At 41.7% G+C, this 25,000-nt stretch overlaps 2 protein-coding genes across 3 annotated transcripts in view; one reads left to right on the forward strand and one right to left on the reverse strand.

Annotated features, from left to right (window-relative positions):
• The window catches only part of Cdc50 (cell cycle control protein 50A), a 150,575-nt gene that overhangs the window by 92,575 nt on the left and 33,000 nt on the right, over positions 1-25,000 (reverse strand). The gene's annotated exons all lie outside the window — the stretch shown is intronic.
• Positions 1-25,000, forward strand: part of LOC143021293 (uncharacterized) — a 55,088-nt gene that overhangs the window by 14,000 nt on the left and 16,088 nt on the right. Inside the window, exons 2-3 of the mRNA XM_076178700.1 lie at positions 7,351-7,459; positions 23,561-25,000. The exon at positions 23,561-25,000 is cut by the window's right edge and continues 1,026 nt beyond it. Coding sequence (XP_076034815.1) covers positions 23,963-25,000 — 1,038 coding nt within the window. The 5' untranslated portion in view covers positions 7,351-7,459; positions 23,561-23,962. The remainder of the gene's footprint in view (positions 1-7,350; positions 7,460-23,560) is intronic.

The raw sequence follows: 25,000 nt of genomic DNA on the forward strand, positions 1-25,000 counted from the left end.
AATTTCACCAGAGCCATTTTTGATACTTCCAGAGCCATGTTTTTGCAGGTTCGATTTCCTTCAAACTATTACTCATGTCGGAGCGAGTTTGCATATGTACAGTGTACGTATGCATGCGGCGATGTGGTATTGGGTATGGTGCATTGTACATGTAGTCAGCGTGTTGATTGGGCAGCTAGCTGCATGCAACCAATGAGCTTCCCTGCATACAGGTACCATGTAATTCGCAACTAGCGACATTATTTAGCACGATAGTCGTGTAGGGTCTAGTCAACATGTACTAGTATACGCGCGCATGCAGCTGATACGAAGCTAGGCTAGGTAAGCCAATGAACTCGAGGAGCTATACCGCGTACACATATGTACGTACATCAACAAATTAAAGTTGATTGATGCGTTACGTTTATGATATCGATTGATAATGCAATGATTGATCACGGGTAAGTTGTGTTTGCTCTGATCCTTTCATCAATGGTGATGGAATTCAGGGATTGCTAAATGATGGATAATGCATGAAAAACGTTGAATCTTGACGCGGGAGCGATTTTTTTTTTTTTGGGGGGGGGATCGCTCCCGCTATTGGATTTGCGAGAGCGACATTGGAACTTTCTCGAGCGAAATCGCTCGTCGCTCCCGTGTATTTTTTTCGCTGCCAGCAGCGACACCCCGGCCACGAGCTTTAGTCGTAGCAAAGCGTTTCTTGGCGTAATATTTAGTCATTTTTTCCTCTCGTGTCTTTCAAAATGAAGGGCCCTGCAAAGGACCTCCCCGACTCCTACTTCCCCTTCCATCGTGCCTATTCCTCTTCGGATATTTCTCCTTCTGCCGCCTGACTATTCTATTCATCTCCGTGACAGCCCCTCAGGAGAAATGGGGTCATGGCCTAGTTTGATTAATTCTTATGTAATGGGTGACACTTCCATCTATACTGGTTGTCGCAGGGCCGTTTCATCCATAAGTGACACACTCGTGCTGGACACTGTCTCATCCTGGCACCGGTGTCACAATCCATACCATCCATCTCGACGCCTTTCTTACCTTCCGTAATTCCGCTGCCTTTCCTACTTCCAATTCCTTTTCCCTTTCCTTCTACTCCTGTGGCTGACTATTTCTCTGATTTTCTAAGTAACGTTTTTGTAAAATATACCAGCCATGTCCTTTTCCACCCCGTTTTCCTCGTCCGATTTCATAGTTTAACTCTTACGTTTTCATCTGTATTTTTTCACTCGATTATTTAGCTCCACTACGTTATTTTATAATCATACACCTTTACTTTCCCAACCACTTTCATCAAATTCTTGATATGAGCCAAGTAGCATGGCAAAGATTACATGTAACAACATATCCGTACGGCAAGTGATAAGGAACTAATGATTACTTATAAAAAAGCATACACTTATGCGTGCACATACCCAGTGACCACACTTGGCCCCTACGACTGGAGTACAAAGGGGTTTTGACTAAACCTATTCAGTGTGGGTGTCTCAGCGAATCTATGTTTACGTGATGATGCAAGCGGGCGCTTTATGTACGCGTGTGTGTGTGTGCGCGCGCACACACGCACTTGTGTCACCACGGTCTTGGATCAAGTGTTGGACTCGTGATCGAGTTATTACAACTTCGGAAGATAGCTCAACTTATATGACCCAATTTGTGGGTTATGTGTGTATACGTACGCACGCCTGTGTATGATTTACCAGTCTTGGACCACGTGTTGGACTTGCGATCGACATCTGTCACCCTCCCGGATGAGAGCTCAGAGTTGAACTATGACCCGATCTATGGATAGTGTGTGCGTGCGTGCATGTGTGGAAAGTTTGATCCACACTTAGGAGGCGATGTGAGTAGCGAAACAATTAAAGGTTGTTTCGTTCTACGGATTTACTTTAGTAAATCGTAGCCAGTTGTCTTGTGCAGAGCCAGTCGTGATCTGCGCTAGGAAGCAAGGCAACTGACCACGAAGGCTGTGACGGTTGCCAATACATCAATTTCTGGTCGTACAGTAATATTTACAATGTGGCAGAAGTAGATATTTACATGTTTGCGTGATCAATCGATATTAAATAAAAATATTTACAATTATGATCCACAAAAATGACATGGCATATTTTAATCATACATAGTGAAAAATGAAATATAAAGATAATTCCTTCTGTGGACGTATGCTTTTCAACGGTCGCATCTCGTGCGGAGCAGGTGTCCTTAAAGCTCAAGGTCAGGTCGGCCTAATTCCAGTTCAGTGGGCTCTGGTCAGGTTCTGGTTAGACCTGACGATCAACAGTAGTTTGGTGCTGCTGCTGCAACGTACGCGACGTCGTATGTTTGATATTTATCTTCTCGTAGTGTGACGTCCTGTGACCTGTAGTTGTGACGTTCTGTGACGTGTAATATATCTTTTTCCAACATGTGTGATTTACAACCATGGTGTTGGACTCATGATCAGCTATCACCGTGATGTACGAGAGCTCATGGCTCATACTGTCCAATATATTTGTAATGTAACATATATATGCAACCCATCCCTTTGCTTTTGAGGGCAGTAAAGGCCTGTGGTATTAGTGTCCGCTTTTCACGCAGGAAGCGTGGCGTCGACTCGGGACCTCAAGAGTGGGAGCACGGAGCGCGCGCGGGCGTGAGCGTGTATATTGTCCGCACGCGCGTGTAATGGAGTGAAAGACAAAGGGAAGTAGAAGACGTGAAAAGAGGAAAATTCATGAAAAAAAAACAAGTGACAGAGAGACTGGGAGAGACGGGAAGGAGAGAGGGAAGGAGAGGCAGAGGGTGAGTTCATGAAAAAAAAAACAAAAGACAGAAAGACTGGGAGAGACGGGAAGGAGAGGCAGAGGGTGGGTGAGAGGGAGAGGGGTAGAGAGTGCGTGAGACTATGCATTTCTATATTTAACTGTACCTATTTTGATGAGTGCAAGTCTTAACTGCAAGGAATGTTTCGGGTCTCAGTTTTTAGCTGAACTGTTAAGCCCAACCTATTGGAGGTTTTCCTCCTACTCGATAAATGATGAGCTTACACACCAAGTCATACTCACCTCCGGCCGAAGATACCTTTCTTCCATGTATTCAGACAGCCAGGGCGTGTGGCAGTTACTGATAGCAAGAGCGTTTTATAGTCTTCAAAGTGTGTACAATGTTATCAGTTAAAAATCACCCTTTCAACAAACTAATTTTTAAAGACTAAACTACCAATCTTAGTTTTCCTATGTCTAGTTAGTCTTCTCCATATTATTATGCACAAGATACGAACTTGACCATCCACATCTACGTGTCTACGGAGTTCGAGTGACTATACACACCACCCATGTATATATTATATATATATATATATATATATATATATATATACACACACACACATATATATATATATATATCAACCACAATTCACTTTAATTCTAAGCAATCAACATCGAGAACCTCGAGTCCTTGGCTGTACCACGTTTCAATTTCTGCATGTATGCCTCCTCGAGGTTCTCGATGTTGATGGCTTGGAATTAAAGTGAATTATGGTTGATAAATGTAAATCTGTTCACTGGGGCCCATTCATTGTGTGTGTGTGTGTGTGTGTGTATATGCTTTGTTGAAGTCTACAGCAGTAGACTTCAACAAAGCCTGTATTCAAAATGGCCTCCTTCCAATATATATATATATATATATATATATATATATATATATATACACACAAAGTATTTCGGACAATGTCAGTGTGTGTGTGTGCGCGCGCGCGCTTGTGAGTGCTCTCGTATGGGGTATGGGTGGATGTGTGTGATTCACCTTGGTCTTTGGATCACGTGTTGGACTCGTGATCGACAGCTATTTCCCTCTCGGAAGAGAGCTCAGAGCTCGTATGACCGATCTATGGGTAAGGCTTTGACCTTACACACACACCCAACTCCCCACCCACGAGAGTTGGAGTAACGACTCGAAGCGCAGCGATACTGAAATTATTTTCAGCCCTATAGTCAGCGCAAGGAGAAATGACCGCTAAGGCGGGGCTAGGAGATTTCCCGGTGTTGCCACACATGGGCATCCATGGCGAGAACGTGCGTGTGGACGCAATGTTTTCTGAATGCAGTGTGAGGGGGGCGGGGCCAGAGATTAGATGTAGCGGCAACGTCGCTCTCTCTTGCCCATATGCCATGTCTAGACTCGAAGAAACGAAACCTTTGTATAGAAAACATTGCTTTGATTTTTACCTCAGTGGTGGTGTGTGACAAAAAATATAATATAATCATATGTGGCAACATTATAAAATAGAATTATAAAATAAAATAAAATTATAAAATAATTATATGTGGCACCACAGGGGAACTCCCAGTGCTCCGCCCTAACGGCCATTTCTCAGTGCAACGGGTATAGGCAGGGTTCGAATCCGGACTGCCGTAGTGACAGTTTGGGACTCTACCAACCGCGCCACCGGATGAGTGTGTGTATCTTACGGGAAGGGGAGATAAGCTCGTGAAGTCCCGTCTCTGTATCTCGCAGTGTATAGTTTGCTCTTAAATTCGTGTGTGGTTTTTGCACACACTATTGTTTCGTTCAGTTTGTTCCATACATTCACCACTGTGTGTGGAAAGTTGTTCTTTTTCAGGTCACTTCTATAGCTGTCTTTTTTATGCCCCCTTGTATTTCTCTTATCCCAATTTAGTAAGTCTTCTCTATCACGGACTTCCATACCTCTCATGATTCTTTAGATGGTCAACAAGTTACCTATTTCTCTTTTTTGTTCCAAAGTCGGTAATTCCAGTTTTGACAATCTCTCCTCATGTTACACTTTTGAAAATGTTGGGGCCACCTTCGTAGTTGCTCTTTGGATTCTTTCAATTTTCCTTGTATTCTTTTTAGTACTGGGTAACCATAGTGTCGCTGCGTACTCCAGTCTAGGCCTTATTAGTGTGACGTATTTTCTTCACCATTTCTTCGTCCAAGTAGGTAAAAGCCAACTTTATTTTGTGTGTGTGTGCGTGTATGTGTGTGTGTGCGTGCGCGTGCATGAGTTTATATTTTATCTGAGAGCGCGCATGTGTAAGAATGCGGAAGTGTATGTGGTATAAAAGCGGAAGACTGCGTGCATGCGTGCGCGTGCGGGGGGGGGGGCGGAAGCTGCGTGATCGTGTAACAAGTGTGTCGTTATTATGGACTAGCGTTTAAAAGCGCATCTTTCCATATGGACAATCTTGCTCCGCTGTCGTGTGATGTAAGGAGTGACGAAAGCGTGAGGGAAGGAAAGGTGAGAGTGAAAGAGCGAGCGAAACGTAAGAGGAATGTGAGGAAGGCAAGAGAGAGAAAAAATAGGGAGAATGATATCTGAGGACAGGAGAGACAAGAATGAAAAGAAAAATTAAAGTAATGTGAGAAGAGCGACAAGAGAGAGCACAGGGACAATAGAACAAAAAGGAGAGAGAGAGAGAGAGAGAGAGAGAGAGAGAGAGAGAGAGAGAGAGAGAGAGAGAGAGAGAGAGAGAGAGAGAGAGAGAGAGAGAGAGAGAGAGAGAGGGGGGGGGGGTGTAAGACCGTGTGTGCGTTCGTGACACCATGCACGCCACCTTCTGTAACTCCCTCCCACGCTCCAACGAGCAGTGTCCTTCCCTCTCTCCCTCCCCGACTCCTGCCCACCACCACCTCCAGGAGAGAATAAAGACTCCTCCCCGCCTCCCTCACCACGCCTCTCCTTCCCGCCGGCAGGAGAGACGGCGTGGAATCCCCAGACGCAGTTCTGTCGATGGACCAGGTGGGTGAGGGCGTGTCCCTCGACAGTAATGACTACGCCTACAATTCAGCTCCTATCCACCCCCATCACCCTGAGGTCGTTTATGAGCTTCTTGGCCCACTCATGCCTGGTACCTGGCTTTATATATATATATATATATATATATATATATATTATATATATATAATATATATATATATATATATATGCAAGCATTCACATCACCGTGATACGAAAATGCAAAATATCCACAGAAGAGAAACTTGTAGACAGTAAGTACTTTTGTATATTACATATTCACACTAAATGAAAGAGATACAGAGTTGTGTTTAAATGTAAATATCAGGTAGCAACCGTAGGGGGGAGGGGGGAGACAATACAAGGCTTTCACAAATCTTTTTGGAAACGTTTAAAGCTTGTATTGTCTCCCCCTACGGTTGCTACCAGATACTTACATTTAAACAGAACTCTGTATCTTTTTCATTTAGTCTGAAGATGTAACATACGAAAGTATTTACTGTCTACAAGTTTCTCCTCTCCTGTGGTTATTTTGATATATATTTATATATACATATATATATATATATATATATATATATATATATATACATATATATATATACACACATATAAACATATACATATATATAAACACAAATATATATATATATATATATATATAAACATAAATATATATACACATATAAATATATATATATATATACATATATATATAATTATATATTATATATATAAATATATATAATACATATAAATATATATATATATATATATATATATATATATATATATATAGGCAAGATATATATATACATATATATATATATAATACATATAAATATATATATATATATATATATATATAAATATATTCTAAGGCAAGACGCTTCATTGACTTGGTAGCAGATCCGCGGTCCACTGGTACCGTCCGTTCATGCAATTTGAAGTCTGCGTATGTTCTCGCACCGAGTACTGTTGGATCAGCTTACCTGGCAAAAATGAATAATGACTGCTACGCGGCCACCTGCCATCCCTCCGCTAAGAATTTCAAGGTCTAGTTCTTCCACGTGTCGTCTTGACGTGATGGGATTCGACCACGACCTGTAACACCGCGGCCTCGGGTTTGATCCCCAGTAGTCAAAAGTAAAGGCCATTTGCCCCCGGCTGCCCGAGAATACAGGGCAAAAGAGACAGCTTCAGTCCCTGCTAAGAGCCTCCTGGTGTGAATTCGCAACCCAATTACCGGGATTTGGCTCCTATGAACTGAGAAGCAAACGCCCGGAGGCGCTTCGCCTCAGCCGAGGAAAGGCACTCTGTGCATTACAGGGTTGGGACCAAGATAGGGCGCGTCGTGCGGCCAAGTAAAAATAAGTCGCGAAAATTAAACGTGGAAAAAATACATAATTACTTTTAGGACAGTAATTCGACAGTTATAATTATTCCATTATTATTATTATTATTATTATTATTAATTATATAATTATTATTATTACTGTTATTATTTTCATTAGTAGTAGTAGTAGTAGTACTGATATTTGTTGTTCTAATTCCATTTTTAATTACTATTGTTAGTACTGATTTTTTTTTAATAATTTTGTACTCTTCAGAAGATCGCATTGGGATCAGATTATTCCTTAAATCCTGGACGGACTCCTGTCGCTTCATGGCCAAAATCCTCGGCTAATTGCTCATGAAATAGCATTTCTCCAACTCAAGGTATTGTACGAGTATTGTAACAACTACAATCGGATACAAAGTCTGCACAGAGTAGCGCTTAAATTTTGACCAACAATATTCTTTTTCAATGCATTTATTTGTTGCCGTCTTTTTATACAAAAAATACATTGATATCAAAAATATTGTCTAAAAAAAAACTCGACAAAATTTATATTGTCCCAATATTTGCATTGCTTGCATAGTGAGAATCGCCGGATGGCTCGGTTTTTGGCCACTTCAGTGCATGCCCACCCCTAACCCACCCCCCGCCTAGAAAATGCGGGTGTTATTGTATCTCGGCCCCATCGCTGCCTTGGCGCACTACGAATTTTAATGAAGACACCAATTCATTCCAGATTCTGTAGAAGACGTAATACATTATCCCACAGGAGCAAGCCCCAATCTAAACTTGAACAGGCGTGGGGGGCGAGACTTGAGCCCGAGACTCGCCCTTTGACTGCACAACATTATTCGCGCGGCGCCTCTCAGACCATCTGTACTGGGCGCCACGGTACCAACAGGCTTACGAGTTACCTTGGGTCAAGGTACTTTTAATCCTTGCACCCCGGGAACTACTACTACTACTACCCACCTGGACAAAACCGATATCTTACAACGAAATCTAACACGATCAAAGTGCACCGCTTGCTCTAGAATCCTCAACAGCTCCCCTTATCACTCGTCTTGTCCGCCTTATCGGCTGCTATCGAGAGGGCATGGAGATTAAACCTTATCTTGCGGCCAAAATCCTTGTCGTTCCAGGATGCATTTCTCCTGTTTCAATCCTTCGTTTTGGCACACCCTTTACTTGGAGGTTCGTCTCGAGTGACCCCTCCCTTGCCAGGGGTCACTTCTCTTTTAACTTCGATGGCGCCAAGTCATTTCATTCGCCCCTATGGCACCCCCCCCCCACACACACAGTGTATTTCGTTTGACGCCACGCAATTTTAGTCAGTTGAAGGGGAACTCTCGTCGCCACGAGTCACAAACATAATCTGTTAACAAGTCAACAGTGGTGATCGTCCTTATATTTTCATTCCGCGATCTTGCTCATCCGAGTCACCCCACCCTCCTTTCCCCTCCCCTCCACACCAACCCCGCCGTTAACACTTTCACCGAAGAAAGAGATTTGCACATCCCAACATATTTTATTCAGCTGAAACAGAGGGACAAATACTCATTACTACCAGATGTGCGAACTAAGCCACACGATTCCATTCATCGAAGTACAAAGCCCTTCCCTCCATCTGGGGTTCGAACGCAATTACACTGAGTGTTCAGATCGACTTTTGTATTCATTCTGGTTGTTTTCGCAACCGACAGAACCCCATTCACCCACACTGATGACATGCAGATGAATCAAATCGCCCACCGGTAGACATGACACATTTCATAAAATATTTCATAGTTAAATATGTTCAAACCATTCCTTGCGTGAGTGCGTGCGGTGTGTGTGTGTATGGGTTCAACCTTAGAGTCCACTGCAGGACAACCGGGCTATTCCTAGGTAACGGTTGGAATGGTTGCGGTTGTGAGAGAAACGTGAAACCAATGTAATCAGCTCGACCATGCTGATGAGATGCCAGCACTGAAATATGACACTGTTTTCAGCCGCTACTGAAAGATGTTGGGAAAACATCAAGTGCAGCTTGAACAGTTGCCTAGCACTTCCTGATGATCGAACCCCGGCCTCTCGCGTTCGAGTCAGGAACGCTACACACATGCGAACTGACTTTCCATCGAACTTTTCTTTATTCATCTGTTTTCCCTCTTCTATGTCATTCCACGAAATGGTGTATCAGTATGGGAAGTTGTTTGATGTTATTTCAATTCATCTCGCTTTCTCTTTTATTTCCTACGACCTCGCGTCGCTCTCCCGTCTCCATTCCTTTCACTGATCTCAATGCAACTTTTTTTTTTCTTCTAATAACGGAGATCATTTTCCCAAGCTTGATGTTCTTTGTATTCACTCGACCTTATATATGCTCTTTTTGTGTGGGGACTCCACTGCCACACATTTCAGTCTGGATCGGATCATGCTTTTCTTCGTCTCCCCTTGATGTGAAATGCAACTCGAAGATTACCAACATTTTATGTCTCACCAACAATCTTGTTAATACGCTTATCGGGTGACACATATGCAGTGCCCAACACACTCAGTGTTTCCTAGTATTTTGCTCTTGCAAGTTTCACTTCCAATTCGACCACTGATTTCGCTGGCTTTCGTCCATTTCCACTATTTTTCATTTCAATTATTTTCCCATACTTGGATCCCCTTCCATTTCATTAATATAACAGGTAGTTTATTAACGTTCCTATCCTCAGACAATATCGCGCCAGGGCGATACTAGTTGGTCAAGGATGAACCCATATGGAAACTTAGTTTTCTTTGGTTGTGGAAGTGTTGGCGTATTGTGTCAAAGCATTTTCATGCAGTGGGTGGGTCAATTCGGAGCCATTTTTCCTAAAGAATCTCTAGAGCCAAACCGACCAGTAATAAACTCGGAACTGGACACGTGTCTTCTTTTTCCACCTTCTTCAACTTCTCACAATGCCTCAACATTTTTTACCTTCTTCAACTTATATACAAAAGTTGAGGGATGAAATATCAATGTTTGAGACCCAAAATTTGGTGCAACGTGACTGATGTTTGAAAGGGTGGACGAGAGGAAGTAGTTGTTGTGCGGAGTCGTTAAGTTCAGCATTCCAGCAGTATGAGGCAGGGGGAGCACAGCATGGGCAAGTGGGAAGGTTTGGAGGGGGGTGTATTCACCTTGGTCTTTGGATCACGTGCTGGACTCGTAATCGACAGCTATTTCCCTCCTGGAAGAGAGCTCAGAGCTCGTATGACCGATCTATAGGTAATATGTGTGTGTGTGTGCGCGCGTATGTGTGTGTGCGCGCGCGTATGTGTGTGTGTGTGAATATGTGAAGGTGGGTGAGAGCTTGTGTGCTTGCTCAGGCCTCCCCTGTCCCGCACCCCGAGGGCGAGGAGCGCCAGGAACTTTCTCACCCCATCTAGCCGAGATCAACTCCACTGGCGACGTCCCAGCAACGACTGCACTGCTGGCAAGCGGGTGCATCAACAGTACACTGTCGCCTGACTGACTAGCAACAAAATCAAGGGGAGTTAATTTTAGTATTATTTCCATTTTGAGAGTCATGTTAATTTAGCATGCGTACCCCACGGCAGTGTCTAAATCGTGCCGGCCAGCAGCAGTTTAATTAAGACCAGTTTTACCTGTAACCGTTTACTTACTAATCTATCCAATCTTCTTGTGGAATTGTACGAGGCAGTCTTTTTTTTTTTTTTTGAGGCCAGGGTGGCCTTTTCAGGCATCTTCTAAGTTAAATACGAAGACAGGTGTTAAAAGTCCGTGGGTTAGAATCGAACTAAGGACTAGTGAGATTGTCACTGTCGGCAGATCACGCCGAGATCCGTCTGCAACGAGGACGGAAATAGCCCGATAGTCAGTTGGGTGGGTGGGAGGGTCCCGAGTGAACCCTTGGCAGTGATGACTATGCCTACGTACGCAGTTATTAGTATAATCTACACCGTGCAATCTATCGACATCGACCGTTGTTTCTATTGGGAATCCCTCTACTTAGGAAACTATCCAATACTCGGACAGAAAAACTCCCAACTTTGTAAGTAAAAAATAAATAACAGTCTAGGCTATTTCCGAAAGGCGTTTTTATCTTCAATATTGGAGGACTTCCAGATATCAAAGACTTGATAGAGAGAATAATCGATGGTACGTTATGAAACCAAGAAAAACGTTTAGGTTTATTCTATTTACTTCAACACCTTTGTCGTGATGATTTCCTTGATCAATTTCATTCTGGCTCTCACCAAATGATTTCCTTCAGTCGAAGGCAGCACAATCAGTATTCTGAAAATTCAGCATCTCCCCAGTCAAAAACATTTGGATCTCGCCGTGATATATGTATATGTATGTGTATGTGTGTGTGTGTGTGTGTGTGTGTGTGTAAAGCACCTAAGGAGATTGAGTGGACTACAATGCCACTTCTAGAAATGATCAGCCAGAGGGAGATCATTCGAATCCCGGTGTCAGCGCGTGACGGCAGCAAATGTCTTCTTCCATTCCGAACTCCAGGTGTGTCGGCAGTAATCCGTGAAAAGGAAATTGCATACACCTAAAATGAGCTTACACACACACACACACCACCACCACCACCTTCGAAAATACTCCTCCCCTCCCAAAACCTGATAACAGTGACCGACCTTTCCTCCATCACATAACCCATGTTAACAATTGTATCCAATCAATCCAAACACTAATATACCCAATCCTGCAATGGAGCTGTCGAGCACTCATTCCAAACCGAGCAAACTCAACCCTTTTCCTCCAACAATTCGAACCCAATTGTGTCTACTGAAAAGAAACACAGGTACGTGTACACTACTCCACTCACGATGCTGTATTTCTTTTTACCTGCGGCGCTCCCAACTCTCTTTTCTTCTCTAATCAAATGAAGAGGAACAACAGTCCTGGTTCACCCAGGCATCACATCGTTACCATTCATTCTCCAAGATAACAGACAACCTGTCACCTGATAAGCATATCAGTAGGAGTGTGGGAGGGACGTATGGACTGTTGTAGAACATAAAGTTGGCTTTTCACTCTATGGATGAACAGATGACGAAAAAGAGAAAATCATAGAAAACGTAATCCGTCCAAGACTGGAATAGTACGTCAGTGGTATGGTCCCCACCCAGTGTGAAAGATATACACACCATTAAGAGGATACAAATGGGCAGCAACCACATTGGTCCCCAGCCTGGCAGATACACCATAAATGGAGAGACTAAAAGAATTTGATCTGCCAACACTGAAAGATCGAAGAGAAAAAAGTGACTTGATTACAATGTTCAGGTCGCTAAAGGGAGTTGACGTCACTGACAGCAGATATCTCATAAGGGGTTTTATGGGCTTTATGAGGTCATGAGACCAAATTAAAAAAGATTAAACGTCTAAAGAATGTGGGGCAACAAAGGCACATAAATACTTAGAATATCCAAGAAGGCCATATAACCCAAATACCAGACATGAATTTCAATTTAAGTATTAGTGGAGAATAAGAAGATATAACCCACCTTGTGACCATGCTTAACTTTGATGAAGGAAGGAAAGGGAGGAGCTTACGCCAAGAGGCGCGTAGCTGCCGCAGAAGCCGTCACCTTTGCCCTTTCATGTGGTCTAAGGACTGTCGGGGCAGGTAACAGTCACTGCTGGGAATCGGAGAGGAGTCCGAGATTCGAACCCACGACTAGATGAATGCGATATAGGCATGTTTTCGATAACTCCACGAGCATACCTGTTCACTACAATTAGGTTAACACACACACACCCTTACACTGTCTCCTCAGTGTAGAGGTACTGAACTCGCCTGTTAACCAAGCGGCGGTCTGGACAAGATGTGTGTGTGGGGTGAGGGGTGTCCGTGGGTAAGGTCATGTCAAACTCCATATCATGTATGAACTCTGAGCCAGGAGGGTAATAGTTAACAATCATAAGTCTAACACGTTATCCAATACCAAGGTGACTCACACTTTCGAAGCTAACACCTACCGTTTCTCTTTGGCCTTAAAAAAGAGAGAGAGAGAGAGAGAGAGAGAAAGAGAGAGAGAAAGAGAGAGAGAGAGAGAGAGAGAGAGAGAGAAAGAGAGAGAGAGAGAGAGAGAGAGAGAGAGAGAGAGAGAGAGAGAGAGAGAGAGAGAGAGAGAGTGAGTGGGTGGGAGGGGGAGGCAGGGAAAGAGAGAGAGAACACCGTACTTTTTTGGTCGTTCAAAATTCGGCGACAGCCTAGTAACGCCGTTCCCTTGTAACAGATGGCAATGCAATCGCTGTCATCAGCCCCTCCCCTCACTACCCCTCCGACCACGACCATACGGCTACTGAAGAACTTTGGAATTAATTTACAAATACAAGTTTGACGATTTTTTCATTTAAAAGTCGCTTCCATTCAGTTGTGTGTGTCAGTGGTAGTAGAAAGATGTCCTTTAACTGAAAGAGGAGAAGAGTAGGGGAAGAATTGTTGGGGAAAGTATTTTTTAATTGAGAAACTAGACCTTGCCCATCATTGCAAGACCTAACCACCTCCCCTTTATTAACCTCTACTAGAAACTACCTGTTCTACCTGCCTGATGAGGCGTTTGGTACGTTTGGTAATGAGATACGGCACTTATGGATCAAGATTAGCATTGCAGAGGCGCCTGATGGCACGTGACCGTCCCCCTCCCCCTCCCACCCGCATCCTCCGCCAGGTCACCTCGGTCCTCGTTCTCCACCAGTCAGCATCCACAGCTGAATGCACCTTTCTTACCCAACCTGCCGCCATGTGAATTTACTCAGGAAAAGAAAAAATATAAAGCTCACCATAATTAACACTTTCACCGCATTTACTTTGTATTAATCTGTAACATAATGGAAGAGAACTAAGATCGTATGATCCTGTTTCCATTGCCCAAACTTGTCAAGGATATCATTCTGACATGCTGTTTAATTCAAATAAATATCGCCTTTACTCGTCAGGAATGTTGCTTGGGTTTACTCGTAGAAGTATTCTAGACCTCTCACTGAGCACCGGGCCGTATTTAGTAGGATTGTTAAGCCTTCCTAACCCTACACGGATGATTGTAGTTGACACCCTTCAATCAAGACTTCTTATGGTTACCGCCAACCCGTTTTACTCAGCAATGGGAGAGCAATTAGTTCGAGAATGATCGAAAATCATCAAACGACGAAAGAACCTCGATGATTCCTACATAGGCCTACATACAGTGTGACGAATTCCCACACTTTTCACGGGATTTATTTCTACCTAACGAAAAACTATTTCACTTAGCTCAGAGAATTTCCATTGTTCGTGAAAATTTAGGTGTAGTTACTCCATCTTCATTACGTCACTACTCACCCAGGTGGAGGTGCCAATTTGTCTGGCTGCCAAAGCATTATCATAATTACTGTTGATATTATCATTCGTTTTTCTTCCATGTATAACAATCAGGTAAACACGAAAAGGTGTAGCACTATGCTACCGTGAGGCCTCGGTATCACTAAAATTGTCATGCAGCAGTCAGAATTAATCATTAATTAGGTAATTGCCTAATGGCACGGGTTACTTGAGACAGTCTACAACCACTTCGCCACTGAGGAAACGTCACGAAGATCGACAAGATCCTCTGGCGACAGCAACAGCAAAAGAAAAGCCATCTAGATATAACGGAAAGGGTCAAAGTTGCCATTCGCTCCCGTTCGTTCCAACTATTCTGACAACGTCACACAATTCTATTCATTTCTGTGACATCGAGGTAACATAGTAAAGACGACTTCGATCAACGACCTCCGGTACGTCCCTAGTTTTGATTCCGACTACTGCTGAAGAATTCTTGTCAAAATATTTTAATTAGTATTACTTATCACTCCCGAGAAAATGCCATAGTGACGACAGCTAAAATAAAAGGGAACAGTCCCGTTAGGTAGACAGACTTAATCCAGACAAGTTTATCAAGACCCGAGGGATTGCCAAGGAAATAACCAAGATGGATGCAACCAGAACATACGAAAAGTATCATCACGTATGAGGTTCGAGTTCACTGTTGTTTCCCTTGCGAGTTGTGACATCGATCGGCAATAACCAGCCTAACAAGCGTCCCTACTGATACCAACTGATATGACGCATCGACTAATGGTAAACACACCTTGATGTGTGCCATGCTAATATCGAAAAAGTAACATTTTGCAATGCAATAGTGTGATGACATGTTGCATTCAAAATTGGTAGATAAAATATAAATGAAATAATGAAAATAAAACTGGGAAGTGCTTGGCTTTGGCCTGGAGAAGCACACCATTTCAACTTCTTTTTCGCATTTCGATGGTAGCGACGCAACCATTCCTGTGATTACATTATTGTTTTCCCTTTTTAACTAGTCCTTGCCGTGTTTGGTTTAAATGTATTTCGGCCCCGATGCCGCCTTCACTTGATTACGCATGAAGACGGATTCTCAAGAAATAGCAAAGGTGAACATATAAAAAACAGCTGTTGCCTCCTCGATTTTCACTGACAGGAATTCCACAGTATCCAACAACAGTCTTTACTACTTCCCCTTCCCACACACAATGGTAACTGGGATGCCTTACATCTGTTTCATCTTTCTGAATACTAGTTCAAAACTGGAGTGTAACCACCAGTAAATTTAGAATATTCTCTATACTCACTTTCCACTATATGCTATTGTAATTAACCTTATCGCCATTTGAAAGGTGAACTATATCTCAAGCATTTTGAAAGTTTAAAACTCACTTCTGCTGGAGTGTAATCTATGAGTAAAAAAAAAATGGTTTGTCAAATAAATACAACTCATTCCTCACTGTTTAGGACAGTTTATATTTACTGCAAAGTGCTGAGATGAAGGAAATGACAGGCGATGAGATCCTAAATGAAGGTTCTTCCTAGTGCTCGAGAAGTGATAAGAAAAAAAAAAAAAATTCTAACACCAAAAATATTGGATTTAATGTGCTGCAAGACAGAAGACCTATAGTAGTAGTAGACATAAACAAGGCATCTGTTAAAGTTCTACAACACACACTTCAAATGTATAACTGAAACAGATGTGCACAATGACAAGAAACCGCTTCTTACAAATTTCCTGACAAGCAGAGAATGCAAATTTCTACAGAACCAATGCTCAAAGCTCATAAAGCTATACAATTGTGTCCTACAAGGTGTAATACAACCACTCAACACTACTTAACTCTTCACACATGAATCCCACCTACTCCAAACCCAAAATTCAATGTTAAAGCACTCAGGCACTTACTATAATAGTACAATACTACCACAACAAAAATGTTACTAAGAACATAGAAATATATCTCAATGAGCTGGAAAAATGGCTGAGACAAAACAAATGTAAGAATCCCCCCAAAATAATTAGTGAACATTACTAACCCTATACCACCATGAGTTCAAGAAGCACCCCTCAATATCTTTTACTAGTCAAAGCCTGTTACTATACACATACACACAGGGTTTCACATTTAATATCCACTCAAGTTGCATGCTCTGTAAAAGAAACCTCACATATACAGTACTAAAAGTCTAAAGGCCCTTTTCCTCCTATAAAAAAAAAGGCAGAGTCAAAGCACACCCACAACATCCACATTAAAACCTATTTAAGATCACTCCCATCACAACACCTCATGGATGATGTCAACCCGGCCCCTCATCACACTCCCCGAGTCAATGACAATGGAGCAAGACTGTGACATCATGGGCCAACAGCCATAGCTGACTTATTCCCCCCTCCCTCAACTTCTTTAAATGGCAACAATTTCTTATCACTAAAAAAAAAAAAAAAAAAAAAAAGTTATAGAGCACATAAGAAAATCCTTGTGAACTGTCATCCTTTCATCCATATCCTTATAAGAAAATAATTGAACCGACAGATAAATATATAAATAAAGAATTGTGATCAGAACAGAAGCAACCTTAGGATCTGGACAACACAAAGAAAAACTTATCACCGTATACAAACAACTCATAAGAACCACATAAAATAAGCATGCTTACTATAGTCCTTTATAATATAAACACATAATCTACATATACTACAGTACAAAACAAAACTTTCAGAGTAACAGCCTATACCAAAAACAACAACAAAGTATCTACCTTCAGAAAAAATACATATATATAACAGAACATAATAATGATTAGTATTCACCTCTACACAAAAACCCTCAGGCCCACAGCCACTATACATCATACTGCACAATCACAACCTCCATGATGCATCTTCAGAATTATGAAAGGGATGAAGTTCTCAATAGAGATGACCTATTGAAATGGGACAAGAGAGAAAAAAGAGGACACGATAAAAAGCTAAAGTAGGACAGTTACAGAAGAGATCTGAAAATGAACAGTTTCCTGCACAGAGTGATCGATGTCTGGAACAAACTAAACAAAGAATGCCAGAACTATACACGAGTTCGAAAATAAATTGGATGTGGAGAGATACGAAAACGGGTCACAACGAGCATAGCTCCCATCCCGTAAAATACAACTAGGCAAATACAAAGTAACCCACACCTGCAACATATTTAAAAACCTTCCAAAATCTATCCCAGCACCCTATAACACTACCTTAGTCATACATACACAAATTAAACAAATACAGGTTTCCCCACTACATGATTGGGTTACATTCCTGAAAACCGGATCGAATAACGAACAATTGAATAGTGAACTAAAGTTTTAATACAATTTAATTTAATGGGGAGAGTAGCCTTACCCTAGCCTGTATTGAGAGATACCTTATATAACACTTTTCCACACCATCCAATGAGGTAGTGTTATTTTTTTTATACAGTGGTTTCCCTGGTAGGCCTATATCCACTGGAAAGAGCAGAAAAAGAGGTTCTGTAGAACGCCACTAACCTCTAGTTACCCGATCCCACACCACACATATCTTTCATGGCTAGTCTTACTAAAATCCCGAGGAAGCCTTCTCATCATCATCAGAAGTGGTAGGGCTTGATGAATCCTGGACAGCAGAGGTGGACGGAATAGGACCAGACGTAGACTGGAGAGGTGGTGGAAGGAGTCCGCATCAACTGATGCAGGGCGAAGGGCTGGGTGGGAAGGAGCAGCAGGTTTGAAGAACCTGGAAATGGTGGTTTGCCTTGCCATTTTTTTCTTGGCCTCGAATATATCTCTGTAGACCTTGAAGGTTTGCTCCACATTATAAGCAACTGTTCCACTTCATGTTGGGTTTGGGTCCCTATCCTTTACTTTTTTTTTATGATTGCACCTAGGCCAGAGAACACCTCACAAAGTGTTTTGATGTCCAGGTCTTTCTGGGGCACATCATCATCATCATCACTGCCATGGAGAGCTCATTCTTGTTTCAATTCCATCAGATCTTCATTGCTGAGTGGCTATCATGGGACAGCAGCAATTCATTCACATCATCTTTATGCCAGCCATATGTGAGAGCTTGATGATGTCCTTGCAAATGGGTGCCACATCACTAAAACCAATGAAGTTGTCAGCTGGCTTGATACACTCAGGCCACAGTTTCTTCCAACAGCCATTCATTGTTTTTTCTGTCATCTCCTTCCATTCTGCATTGATATTGTCAATGGCCTTCTTGATATTATAATTGGCCCAGAACTGTTTGACTGTGGGCTTGTGTGGGCTGTCAGTCATGTTAATCAGCTGACTCATTGTGCACCACTGGTAATATGCCTTGAAAGTGGTGATCACACCTTGGTCCATGGGATGGATGAGTACTGTCGTGTTTTTGGGCAGAAACATCACCTCTATGTTGCCTGCCCAATCTTCTATGGTTGTTGGGTGGTTTGGGGCATTATCAACCAGCAGTAGGAAATGGTTGGCAATGTTTTCTTTGGCAGCATAGTCACGCAGTACAGGGGACAAATAATTGGCAACATAATGCTAGTTCATAAAAGATGTCATCTAGGCCTTCTTGTTGGATCTATATATCACATAGCCCTTATGTGCCCTTGGGTTTTCACAGTGGTGGATCAGTAACGGCTTCAGCTTCAGGTCACTAGCTGCATTAACATCCAGCACCAGGGTGTCTTTGGATGCTTTAAATCCTGCCATTGTTTTCTCCTCCTTAGCAATACAGGTTCTGAATGACATTTTCTTCCAATACAGGCCTGTCTTCTCATAGTTTATCACCTGTTTGGCACTGTAGCCACACTATTCAATGTGTTTTTTTCAGTGTTGGTATGAATGGTGCAGTGGCAGGCTCGTCAGAATTTGCTGCCTCACCAGTAATCTTGATGTTATGTAGGGCTGCTTGGGCTCTAAAATGACCAAACCAACCCTTACTGGCACTGAAAATTGACCCATCCTTAACTTCATATCCCTTCTTATGTAGACCATTATAAATTGAAAGGGCTTTCATTGTCACAAGGGAGGTAGAAAGAGAATTGCTGTGGCAAGACAGGTCATCAATCCACAGCTATCTCTCCATTTCCTCCATTATTGGTTCCCTCTGCCTTGTCAGCATCTTTGCCATTAATGTAGAAGCTGTTTCACCAGCTTTCTTTACACGGTCTCCTTGTTTGATTATTGTGGAGACAGTTGATTGGGGCAACTGCATGATTCTGGCGATGGAGTTAGTCCCTTCACCTCCTTCATGGCATTTAACAATTTCAAGTTTTTTCTCTAACAATAAACTCTTCCTCAGTCTTTTGGGCTTTATCCCACCAGTAGTAGTTGTTGCAGGCTGCTTGGAAGCCATTACATGTATTACTTTTGTAAAAGCAACAATGAATGTGAAATAGTAGCACAAAACACAGACACTGATACATGAGCCCAGGAAGTAAACACAACTGAATAAAGAGTGGGAACGAGTTTCAATGGGTGATTAATGGAGTGTGGGTGGTTCTGTGATTGCAATGCATTTATTTACAATTTGGTGATCATATAATCAAGCACCTTCATGGAAAAATGAGCGAGTGGTATAAATTCAAAAGGATTGTATGAATGAAATATTGGATATTGAACCATCAAATTGCAAGGGAAATCTGTACCATTTTCAAAACCAATCAATGTCATACTAAATCAAGTATCCATACAATGACAAGATAAGATACTTCCTAGACTTACTGAAACAATATGACGAAACAAAAATGGCCTTCCTACATTCAGGTTCCTGCCCATTGATAAAGCAATCTTTTTTGTATACTATAGGCCAGGGGTAGGCAACCCTTGGCATACATGCAACACCTGGCACAATGACTCTTTTCCAGCACATGAAACCCCGAGTTTACCTTAAGAAAAATAACAAATAAATCTCAAACTTCTTTTGTACGACCACTGGTAACATGTTGCACTGGGGACCTAGGATGTGAAGGGAGGGGCTCATACTCATATGCAGGCCTATAATTTTACTTCATTGGCACATGAACAAATTTTGTATCAAAGATTTGGCTGATTTTGGTACCCACTTTTAAAAAGGTTGCTCACCCCCTCTGCTCTAGGCCTTTTCACCATATAAAGAGGTTGGCCAAGTCACTATACACACCACATTATCTGCATATAAAAATAAATAAATAAATAAAAAACACCCTCCATATGGTAGGGTGTTGGATTTTGAAGACATTGGTATTTCATTACCAACAATTCAATAACACTTCTATCCTTGAGGTGTAAGCAGTTGGTTGTTGTAGATGTTTGAGTAATATGCTGCTAGAGTAGCATTTTGTTGTATTCAGTTAGTTATCCTTGTGTTATGTGATGGAAAGGATGGGGATTGAGGCCTCTTTCATAGAACCGTGCCCATAATCTTCATACATTGCTTTGTGGAGAGGATTTTGGATTCTCATAAAGGTGCTTTATTGAATGGCTTTAGTGCATCCAGTTTTGTTAGCAAAACATAACAGCATAGTTATTGTTACAGTAGTTTGGTACAAGGGACTAGACAGGAATTAAACCCAGGGAGGCACCACAAGGAGGAGAGGCAGTATTATGCCATCCTCCAAGGAGGGCAGCCAGGTGCACCACCCCCGGCCCTTCAAAGGTAATGTGATTGGTAGTTGAAAGACAAGTGACTGGGGGATGATTCTCTATGTTTGTCTTGCAGAACCATCAAGTGCAGGCTTCCATCAGTGGTCTCTAAAATGCTGATTTATATATCTTGGCACTAATATCATGCTCTTTATTTTTCAGTGCTCCAATGAAAGCAGGTCTAGTGAGCAAGTGAGTTGCAGCCTGTTACACAACTGTGGACAGCCCCAATTTCCCCATCACAATTATTGTTCTACCTGAGACATGCCAAATGCCTTTACCTAAGTAATGAACCTGTGCTAAGGTGGTTCAGTCCATTTCTAAGAGCTCCTCTAACCTAATAGTACCTTTCATATATATAGTTGTAGTCATTACTAGCTTATTCAATTCTGCTAAGGATTGGGCACCAGGCTCACACATCAAGTAACCCCTTCATGACTCATCAGTCTACTGACACAAAATAGATATCACCTACCGGGTGCAGCAGGCATTTGAGAACACACCTTATCAGTGATGTAGTATTCTAGATGGCACATTTGGAATATGCTGTTTCCGTATGGTCACCGAATCTCATTAAAGACATTGACAGACTGGAAAAAGTGCAACGGCAAGCCACAAAACTGATTCCAAATGTCAAAAAAATAAATCATACGAAAATTGACTAAAACATAATCTGTTTTCCCTAAAAAAGCATAGACTCAGAGGTGACTTGATACAGGTCTTTAAGATTCTAAAGGGAATTGATAACATCAAAAGTGACAAAATTTTCACATTGAATGAGAATCAGACAAGAAACAATGGTCTCAAACTGTCCGGAAATAGATTAAAGACCTGTCCGGAAATAGATTCAATTTGGAAGTAGGTAGAAACAACTTTGCCAACCATGTAGTTAATGAACGGAATAAACTTCCTGCACAGGTAGTGCAATGTAGTTCAGTTCGAAGCTTTAAGTATCATTTAGATAAACACCTAAGCAAGATGCTGTAATGATTATAATTTATTTTATATTATTTGTTTTTGTTTTGTTATCATTTGTCTGTTTGATTTTCATTTATTATTAGTTATATGTCAATTTATTATTATTTACTATTTACCTGTTTGTTTATTATTTAACTATACGTATGCGTTTATTTATGTATTTTATTTGTTATTTACATTATAGTTTTTATTATTTTATTATTATGATTTTTTTTCACATCCGACCTAGATATGGACCAAAAGGTCTCCTGTCGGCATGCTCCGCCTTTGTAATCCTTTGTTAACCATAGTTTTTTTTATCCATGCTGAACATGGCAGAACCGAAGATTACTCAGGAAATGAAGAGGCATGCTGTAATCATCTCCTTGGCTGCAGGGCACTTCAACTCCAAGATTGCTGCATTCCTGAATGTCGCCAGGTCGTTCGTTTTCAAAGTTCGGAGAGAGCTTAATGCTGCCAGTGGCGATGTGGAAACAGTTTCTCACTGGAAACGACATTGCTGGCACTTGGACAGTATCAGGACTCCTGAATTCATCAGTTCTGTCCAGGCTGCTATCGATGAGGACCCTGGGAAGTCCATAAGGGCACTGGGCAAGGAGTTGCACGTTGATGAGGCCACTATCTGATGTGTGGTTCATAAAGACCTCTGTTACAAGTCGTACATGATGTGGAGAGGACAGTTCATGTCCCAGACAACCAGGGAGAACTGAGTGACCAGGGCCAAGCATCTCTTAAACAAGCTGAAACATCTGGAGGAGCCAGGAATGCTGTGGTTCTTCTCCAATGAGAAAAACTGTCCTGCACCAGAAGGTGAACTGCAGAAATGATCAGTGACTATGTCAAACCACCGAGGAGGTTTCGCCCATCATGCACACAAAATTTCCAGCCTCCATAATGGTTCTGGCTGTCGTGAGCAATGAAGGCAATGTGATGCCTCCACATTTCTTCCTTCAAGGTCTGAGTCAATGTCGTTGCTTACACCAGTTGTGAAACCATGGATTACTGCTATAGCACATGGTAGGCCGTATGTTTTCCAACAAGACTCCGCTCTATCGCATACGGCCTACACCACCCAAGAATGGCTGGCCAATAATTTTCACGACCATGTCACTCCCAACATTTGGCCCCTAGCTCTCCTGATATTAATCCTTTAGACTATTACGTCTGGGGCATTGTTGAGAAGGCCTCCAATATGCATCCACACAACACCATTGCAACTCTCCAGCAAGCTAATGTAGCTGCAATGACAAACATTCCCAAGACCCACCTCATTACTGCCTGCCAGCAGTTTTGATGTCTAGAAGCTGTTATTGTGAATGATGGCAGTTTCATCAAATGAATACATGCATTGAGTAGATATTCACCTGTACAGAACAATAAATGGTACTGAGTGTCATTTTCCTTATTCCACAGACATTCCTCTGTTCTCAAATACCTGCTGCACCCGGTATATATTCCTCCCATGCTTTCTTTACTTTCCAGTGAGCATGTTTCAAGTCTTGAAAAAATAATGCTTTACAAATCAACAACTGTCCAATATTTTTTTTCCAGATGGATCTATGGAGGGCTTAAGAACAATGGCTAGCTTCTCTGAGGCCATGGGTTTCTGTTGCAATAAACTCATAGCAATAACTGATGGACTGATTGCAGTGAGCTAAACAGTATCAAGACTACACAGAAGCTGAAATAGAAGGATATAAGTTTTTTCATAAGGATAGGGTCGGCAGGAATGGGGAAGGTGTAGCACTTTTCGTTAAAAATACATTAAACTGTATTATCAACAATTCGATTAAGGAAGAGGACTGTACGGAATCTATTTGGGTAGAGATTATAGGCAAGAATAAGAAAGTTATTATTGGCGTCTTGTATAGACCTCCTAACCTTAGCATTGAGCAGACTGATTCCCTAATTCATGAAATTCACAGAGCGTCCCAGTACAAAAACGTTGTAATCATGGGAGATTTTAACTATAGAAACATTGACTGGGAAACTTTAATAGGAGATCATGAAGCGAAAAAATTCCTAGATGTGGTGCAGGATAATTTCCTAAAACAAATGATTACCGATCCTACGAGGGGACAAAATACCCTGGACTTAATTCTAACAAATAATGAGCACCAAATTAGCAGCATAATAGTGGGTGATAGTCTAGGCTTTAGCGATCATCAAGAAATAAGATTTAATATTATTTGGGAAAAAATAAAAAGTACAAATAACGTTCAAGTACCAGACTTCAGGAAAGCAAACTTTGACAATATAAAAACCTATTTGAAATTGAATACGAAAAACAATCCGGACGTTTCAAACCTTCTTGATTCTCGTTGCGGGGCTGATAGTCAGAAGTGGGTCAAGGAGGATACGCGTACCTTGGGTCAGGTCTGGGTCATGGAGAGAAATACGCATACCTTAGGTCAGGTCTGGGTCACAGAGAGTGATGCGCGTGCCTTGGGTCGGGTCGATTCGGGGCGAGGGCCCAAAAATCAGGTCAGTACTTTGGATGAGATGTATAGCAATCTGGCAGATCTAATTATTTATGCACAAAACACATTTATCCACCTAAAGTCAATACGGAAAAATAGTAATACTCCCAAATGGATGACGGACAGATTGAAACATGAGATCGGAATTAAAAGAGGACTTTACGTAAAAATAAAAAACGGGGAATCACACCTTAGATCAAGATATAACGAAATGGCAAAGCTGGTTAAAAGGAATACACGTTCAGCGAAACGTAATTATGAAATCAAGGTTGCCAGTCAAGCAAAATCCAACCCAAAGGGTTTCTTTCACCTCTATAGAACAAAAAATAAAGAAAGAATAGGACCAATTAAAAACGATGAAAATGTCATGATAGAATCAGAAGAAAAAATGAGTGAGGAGTTTAACAATTATTTTCTATCGGTGTTTACTAATGAGAGGTTAGATAAAGTACCTGACTGCGATCCGATTTTCAGAGGGGATGAAGAAAATAGCCTAACTATTATCAGCATT

This window comes from Oratosquilla oratoria, chromosome 41, assembly GCF_046742065.1.
Source record: "Oratosquilla oratoria isolate Oo_2021 chromosome 41, ASM4674206v1, whole genome shotgun sequence".
NCBI lineage: Eukaryota > Metazoa > Arthropoda > Malacostraca > Stomatopoda > Squillidae > Oratosquilla > Oratosquilla oratoria.